The sequence below is a fragment of the Sceloporus occidentalis genome, unplaced genomic scaffold (assembly GCF_023333645.1).
Source record: "Sceloporus occidentalis isolate IW3139 unplaced genomic scaffold, rSceOcc1.0.p SCAF_46, whole genome shotgun sequence".
NCBI lineage: Eukaryota > Metazoa > Chordata > Lepidosauria > Squamata > Phrynosomatidae > Sceloporus > Sceloporus occidentalis.
Genome location: NW_028317026.1, coordinates 3,493,850 through 3,502,091, shown reverse-complemented (window position 1 = coordinate 3,502,091; position 8,242 = coordinate 3,493,850). Strand labels below are relative to the sequence as shown.

The window sequence follows — 8,242 nt, the reverse complement described above, 5'->3', positions numbered from 1 at the left end:
GTAGTACGTCTGGACATACTTGGTGTCTTTTCGGTGTACTTCCAATCATCCATGATATGAGACAACGCATCATGCACAGGATAAGTCTAGTAACCATAAAAAGACGGTCAACCGGAAAAAACTAGGTCTCGTCTGAAATCTCGTGCTCTTCGGAGGAGGAGAAATCATTGCTGGAATAATAGTCCGGATCAGAGGTCACAGAAAACCTTAGGAGGCTGCAGTAAAAGATGAGAGCCCATACCGTGGGTACAGATAAGAAGAAGGAAAACCTCTGGGGATACTGAAGATGGATTCAATTCAGGGGATGATGGTCTTGCTCCTACTTGCAGGTAAGGCAGGAAGAACGCTGGATATGTGGGAGGGAAGGTCCATTTTTTATAGTCTTGCTCTTCCTACCCTACTTCAGATGAGAGGAGACACAACTGTGCTGACATGGAAACGCCGCAACGAGACACAGAGATTTCGCTCAATGACCCGTCGAACCAGTGCTTCACCTGAAGAGTTCCGAGGTATGATCTAAGAAACTATGAACAAGTTGTAATCTTTTCAATTAGCCTTAGTAAACAGACCCATTTTGTGTTAACAATATATTGGAAAAATGAAATTCATACGCTTACCTCATTGGTTGTCATTCAGCTGCTTTCATTAGGAGCTGCAATGCTTGGCTTCCATTTTCTCCGCACATATCAGACTTGACATAAAAAAAAAAAAAATTAGAAATGAAATAATTAATTTACAGATACATGTTTTGTTCCTTATCCCACTTCACTATTTGTCATCAGCTGTGGTCTTGTAAAATTTGTATACACTGAGGATGCTTCTGTGTTTTGTTATTTTAGACTTTTCAACATTGTTTGAAACCTTAAAAATATATGTATCATATTATGGCTTGTCTCTGGGTCATGGATCTCCTGAAAATGTACACATAAGCGAAAGGAACAGTTTACAGATTTCTCGAATTTCTTTTTTTACCATTGTGGTTTAGCTTCCCTACATTTTTGTAACCAACCACTTCTCTTTTCTACACAATGTAATGACTAAGTGGAAAGTAAAAAAATAAAATGAACATACAAAGAATTACAGGTCGTGGTATTAGAGCTGTCAGTTGCCAAATCATTTTACAGCATTTCTTTATTAAAGAAAAAAAACTGACTCAGGAACTGAAATTCTGCTTGAGTCGGCTACCAGACAACTGGCAGCGGCAGCGATAATTCCCCAAACTAAACTCCAAGTTACCCAAACTGTCTCCATGCTGTCTTTCTTGACTTATATCAGACTAACCTTTAACCCTTTCCGTGTCAACCACATATATGGTCAGCAAAAAAAAAAAAAGGCCCAGGAAGCAAATTAAATACCATCTTGTAGAAAAAGAACACAAAAAACACTCTACTATAGAACGGTGGAGGTTGCGAACTGGCTCCTGAGCAGTCATCTCCTCACCTACCAAGGAGTCTTCTGGAGAAAACATAAAGCTGCACATCTGTCATAGACCAATTGGCAGCTTTTCTAATTATATAATAATAATAGTAGTAATAATAATAATAATAAATAAATAAGATCTAAATGAGATAAATAAGATTAGGAGAGTGCTCCTAATCTCAGCTCATTACCCGTATAAAAGACACCTGGGAGCCAGACATCTTGCTGATTGATAGGGGATCAAATACTTATTTCACTGAGAAAGATGCAAATCAATTTATAACTTATTTGAAATGCGTTATTCTGGATTTTTTGTTGTTATTCTGTCTCTCACTGTTCAAATAAACCTACCATTAAAATTACAGACTGATCATGTCTTTGCCAGCGGGCAAAAGTACAAAATCAGCAGGGGATCAAACAATTTTTTCCTTTGCTGTACTTTGCTGACACTATAATCTCCTTGTGGTTTGTCGCATTTCCTTCCATCTGTTTACACTAATTACACTTCTCCATTCTAGATACTGCTACTCTGTCCTTCCTCATCCCTGGCCCTCTCATGGCCCCCCATCTCACGGGTATGTCTCCAAAAGCTTGTAGTAACATGCCTATGTTTCACCAGATCTTCTGATCCCACCAACCTTGAATCTTCCGGCACTCAGCATTACAAGCCGGCACCGAGACCGAACAGGGAGACTCGCCGCAGAGGAGAGAGAGAGGGGCACCGAGCGGGTACTGACAGCTTGGTAAGCGAAAACCACTCGGCGCCCCTTTCTCTCTTTAGCTTTTTTTTTTTTAAAAAAAAAGGGCTTGGGGCGGCAAAGTGCCGCCCCTTCAAAAGTGCCGCCTGGAGCGGTTGCCCCACTGGGCTCCATTGTCGGGCCGGCCCTGCCTCCCAGCATTGAAACATCTCAAACCCCACTTCTTCAGAGAATACCGACTCAGTACCCAGAATTAACCTGCCGCTAATACAACCTCCACACTACCTCTCCCCTTTCTCCATACCTTATCTAGCTCCTGCTAGATTGTAAACAGGGCCCTCTCCACCTAATGTATCGATAATAAATAAATAAGCACTATATAAATAAAAGATAATAATAAAAATAATAGGAGCACATGAAGAATCCAAGTGCGGCATAAAGACTGACTAAAGTCATACATATATATATATATATATACACATACATATATATACAAACCACTGGTGTATGTGGAGTTACAGGTAGAAACTATATGAAATGAGAAAGGACTTCAGTTTGGGAAATCATTCCACGTATCTGACTTGGGTGATATTTGACATCACTTGAAACTAAGAAGTTGCTGCAAGTTGCTGTAGAGCTAGGGCAATGGGATGTAACGGGGCTTTTATTATGCCAGTTTAAGAGTAACAGGTACATGTACCGATAAGGTTTTTTTTGTTTGCTTGTTTTAATTAATGTATTAATTTTTGCACCTTTAGGGACCTCTTGAACATGTTATGCATGCCAGTGATGTCACAGCGACATCACTTAGCTCACTTTATTGCTTATTTTTTTAATTATTTTATTGATTGATTAATGTATTTTTTTAAACTTTTTGGGATAAATTGGGAAACATTATTTCTTGTCCTCTTCCCTGTGATCCCCATGAGCTGATCACACTGTGGTCACCAAGAAAGTCTCCAGACGATCGGATATCACAGCTGGGCCTAGAATGACCCTGCGGGGGGGGGGGATATCCTGTCAGAATAATAGGCGTTATCGCTGGTGCTCAGTATATGTGTGTGGTCATGTGATTCTGTAGCCATCATTTAATACTACTATCATGATCATATCATGATTAAGATATTAAACGATAGCTACGGAATCACAAACATAATCTTTGTATCACTGAGACACAACCACAGTGTTTTCTGATTGTCATGACACCCAAAGTTTCACTCTGCAAGCAGTGTTAAAGTCCATTTCCTGCTTTTTCTCTATTGTTTTTGGCGCATCTCTCACTTTATCAGTTGATTTGTCCGTGTTTATGTGTTACTAGGTAGGGACACAATTCTTTTTATGACGCGACATCTGACATCATCCAATGGCTTCTTCTAGACCAGGGGCGTCCAACATGCGGCCCGCGTGACCTCGAGGTGCGGCCCGCTTGAGATCGGCAGCCAGGATGACAAGCCCTGCCGCTTACTTGTGGGAGGGTCTATTCTCTGCTCCAGTCCTGCCTCCTCTGTGGGGAGAACGAGGGAGGCCGCGCCCCCTGCTGAAGTCTGTGAGCGGCATCGAGAGCTGTAGTAGGTAAGGGGGTGGGGGAGGTTGTTGTAATGAGTATGCCTGTGAGGGAATGAATGTGTGAATGAATGAGTATATGAATGAATGAGTGTGTGTGTGATAGCATGGATGTGTAAGTGCTGGAACCTAGGCATGATGGGACTGTGATTGCTGTTAACAATCACACTCCTATCATGCTAAGTCAGCCAGTACATGCTGAAACCTGGCTAGCTGTCCCCCTTGTGTATTGATGCTGCCAGCAGTATGGGGTCTAGGCCCAGAAATCAGTGAGAGGAAAAGTAAAGGTTTTGTGTCATTTAATTTATTTTATTCTGCATATATTATTAAAGGCCATATTTTCACACAGTGAAAAATGAGTGCGGCCCGCACACGTATACAATTCTGATGAAGTGGCCCACTGCAGAAAAAACTTGGACACCCCTGATCTAGACCGTCTGTTTTTAGGAAATCGGTCCCAATTTCACTTGTAGGGCAATAATGACAGATATTGCACCATTCTGGAATTTCCTGCTTTGGGTTTATAAAACCAAACACTGCCCTCTAGTGAAAGTTATTTGTATTTCTCTTCAACATGACCAACATACTCCTCTGCTGATATTCCCCAAAGTTTTAGTAGTGAATGGGAGTGTAAGCTGCGTCACCACCGCAAACGACTGTGAATATATTTGGATACGGGGGTTTATTGACGAACGCATCATTTTGGCAGAAGAGTTCAGCTGATTTCGACACGCTAACTGCAGAGCATTTCTCCAGCAAGAACAGCTGAGCTGGCCCTGTACTTTTTTAAAGTTTAATCAGCCGGCTCATGTCCCAACAAATAAACAAAGAAACAGAACGACACACAAATAAATAGCGTCAATAAAAATAAGACCACAAAACGGGGGTTCGTTAACAGAATATGTGAAAACCATCTGAACACCTTTAGACCTCCTAAGCATCCCACGTCGTCCTTTCTTTTCTGAAACTTTAGCCATTTACTTTGTGTTCGGATGGCATTACACGCGTCTCCTAACGGTTCCTGTATGTTTAGGTGATGCCAGGCAAGGTGACCATAAAGCTTGTTTCCTAGAGAGCTAGAAACCTTAGGACAAGCCCTGCTGGAACACGGGTGAGATCATCAACTGGCATCATCTTTAACCCAGCTAGACGCAAAGTGTTACAAAAAAGAATAGATTGTAAAGAAGAGTTATGCAGGGCCCTCTGCTTCCAGCTTCTGCTACAGGAAGAGCTTGGAGGGCCCTGTATCATGTGTAGTTAAATTGGTGAGATTTCTCCCAGCTCCACACTCATTGAGTTATGTATGATACAGGGCCAGCTCAGAGACTTGCTACAGCTAAAACTACAGCTCTCCTGCCAGATCTACCTTTTAGTGAATAGACTCTGTTTTGAACCATTACAGACCATTACAACAGATTACATCACATTCCAACATTCTACACAACCGAATAGACTGCTCTGGGTGTCGTTATTACACCAAGAACATGAAGAATAATGCCCAAGAGCCAGCACTTGCAGGAAGGGGATTTCCTCTACAAAAGTCACTCTACGGTCACGTGTCCCCCCCCCCCCAATCCCGTATCCCCCATGTATCAGCACAGTGTATATACATACAGGGGATTGTGGAGTCCGTCTCGCTATAAACACAGCTGATTTCCAGTAAAGCTCTTCTGAAGGCGGAGCCCCGGGGGAAGAGCAGGATGTGCGATCACATGAGAGGTGGCCCTCCCAGGCTCCCGTATATCTTCTTCACTGCACGGGACGGCACCTGATAAGGAGATCTGTTATAGACTGGAAGCGGATCTGTGCGAGCGAGCGACTTATCTGGAGCGAAGGTATGAGGTTCCCAGATCCATCAGTTTATATTCTATTAGTGGTCAAAAAATCATAATGTGCGTTTTTGAGCATGCCTTTTTTTTCACTTTTAAAAGCAGGTCAGATACATTATTATTATTATTATTTATTGTTTGATATAGCGCCACCATATTCCGTAGCGCTGTACAGTGGGTAGATCGCACATAAGTATGTGAATAACATAATAATTTGACTTACAGAATCAACAACAGGTGAGGAGGGCCCTGATCAAAAGAATTTACAATCTACAGAGCTATAAGCCTTTTTTGTTAATTATTATAATTGAATGTTATAATCCCATCATTCTCATCTAGCAGCTGGACTGATTATTGCTGGGAGTTGTGATACTGGCATTGATTTGTAAACACTTAAAAAAAGTGTTACATTGAAGCACCCAAAAAGTGTTTTGTTTTGTTTTTTTAAAGAAAAGTGTTTTAGGCTTCACCGAAGTCTCCCCAAACACTTAAAAAACCCCAAGAAACCAGAAAATACAAAAAAATGTGTCTGTGACCAATATATACATATATGACCGCGATCACATCACACGTGTGCTTAAAACACAAATGTTATGTATGATGCGGTACAGTAGTGTACAGTATAGTCAACTGCCAATGAAAAGAACACTACACTATAGTTATATCTGTGTGTGCTTTTTATCATTGTACAGCGCTGCAGAATATGTTGGTGCTATATGAAACAAATAATAATATTGTACACTATGAACACCACATAAGGATGATTGTGTGTGTGTGTATTAGTGTTAACCCCGTGTGTATGTACTATTTACAATCCACTTGCTTGCGTTGTGTGTTCTGTAAGCGGACACTCTACCCTCTCTCGCCTGTATATTCTTTCATGCAATTGCTGAAGAATGTCTTGGAATTTCCCAAGGTGGGGGAGGGGGAGTCATCGGCTGTCTCAATGTCTCAATGAAGCTGCTTAGTAGTTGGTTTTTGACTCCATAGTTCAGCCTGGTGTGAACGACTTCGTATGTTAAGAGTAGTTGTGGAAATCCTGTCCCCGCTTATCGGCATTGTACTATTTACAGAACAGGTTCCTGCTGGCTAGACTAAACCCGTATCATTAATTGGTCCTGTCTTAGATTTAGAATATGCCATGCATGTGTAACTTTCCTTGCTGTGTAAACCTCTACCGCTTCTGCTGGGAGGCTGTTCCACTTGTCTACCACCCTCCCGATAGACCCTTTATAAGACTCCACAGTGAAGCGCACCGGTGGAAGTGTCCTGCACTACCTCGCAATTCATAAAGAAGATGTTCTGTTATAAAGCAGTTCAAGCACTGATATATATATATATATATATATATATATATATATATATATAATATAATATAATTAGTATGGTATGTATAGTATATAGGTTTTTGGACTTTTAGCCTGTAGTGTTTGCTATTCGAGTTGAATAACGCTGTTTCGCCTTTACCTGGAACATATGGAACATATCCAATGTAAATGTCACTTATTCCAGTAATGCCGATACGGCTGGACCTGCCGGCGTGTCCGTGCTGCCATCCTTGAGATTGCTTTATTATTGGTACATGAAATGTTATCTTTGGCGCTCGTGACTCGAGTGATTGTTTGAACTGTGGAAATAAAAATATTCACTATTTATCTACTTGCTATCAGGATTCAGCAGAGAGAGTCTGGTTGTAGAATCTGGAGTATTGTTGTATACTCCTCCGGTTTACGTGGGCACATTTTTCTTACCGTTGACTTATCTCATAGCGTCGTACTCTTGGAAGGTTCTCATTCGGTAGGAAAGTCCGCTAGCTTACTGGTGGCTGCTAGCACAGGTAAGCTAGCGGCAAGCCTCCATGAGGAACGTACTTGCCCATTTCACTATGCGTTATGAGCAGATCCGAGCCATTGGGCATGGTGGCCAAATGCCACCATAAGTGGTCATGTGTATCCAGTGGCTGGCTACACACGTGACAAATAGCCTGCTGGCCTTAAAAGGTTTCATTCTTATCCCCAGTCTTTTCCTGGTCATGAAAGGCCGACCTTGCTGACTTTCTCATGCAGAAGGAACCAGCTCGCCCGGTATACTGCATTGTTCAACCCCCCTTATCTCTCTCTAATTTACCGATGCTAACCAAGGTCTCCTTAATAACATGGGATGTTTCCCCTCTCTCTTTTAGGAATGGCGCAGGCACCACTGACCAATGATGCCGAAACTGAGCAGACCCTGACCTGCTTACATCTAAGAATGTACCATCCGCAGCAACACGGCAAACAGATATTTAAGTCCATTAAGGTAGGCCACAGACAAGAAATAAAGGCAGAAGAAGTAGTGACCTTCGGACGAGACTTCAAAATTTGTAGCTACCCGTTGCTTAGCAGTACGGCTTCCAGGATTCAGTTTGCGTTGGAGTTCTTCAAGCCGTTTCAAAGCGGCACGACAGCTTTTGCGATCAAAAACCTGAGCAAGAAATCCAAGCTGTCCGTTGACCATTTGGAGCTGGAGTACCTGAACAAGAAGGACCTTCCAGACACGTGTCTGATTCGTTTTGGGGAGTTTCAGATCCTGGCAGAGAAAGAAGACGGGGAGTCTGAGAATATGTTTGAGATCTGCTGCGAAGTGTCACGCGCTCCACTCTTCCAGGAACACGTAAGGGTTCCCATACCTGAAAACGGTGCTTTGAATGGTGCGGCTCCAATCGCAGAAGAAGTTGATGAAAATGAATTGTAA

General features: G+C 42.1%; 1 protein-coding gene across 1 annotated transcript; it reads left to right on the top strand.

Annotated features, from left to right (window-relative positions):
* The first annotated feature begins 406 nt into the window (after positions 1–406).
* Positions 407–8,242, top strand: LOC149289343 (TRAF-interacting protein with FHA domain-containing protein A-like). The gene is made up of 3 exons (XM_089490731.1): positions 407–509; positions 1,938–1,994; positions 7,692–8,242. Exons 1-3 carry the CDS (start codon positions 407–409, stop codon positions 8,240–8,242), a joined length of 711 nt encoding a protein of 236 aa, XP_089346857.1.

What these genes read in the sequence shown, in the direction of transcription:
- LOC149289343 (XM_089490731.1), top strand. Translation starts at nt 407, where the DNA reads ATGAGAGGAGACACAACTGTGCTGACATGGAAACGCCGCAACGAGACA. An exon ending in TTCACCTGAAGAGTTCCGAG is followed by an intron (nt 510 to 1,937) that starts GTATGATCTAAG and finishes TCTCCATTCTAG; the next exon opens with ATACTGCTACTCTGTCCTTC. An exon ending in CATGGCCCCCCATCTCACGG is followed by an intron (nt 1,995 to 7,691) that starts GTATGTCTCCAA and finishes TCTCTCTTTTAG; the next exon opens with GAATGGCGCAGGCACCACTG.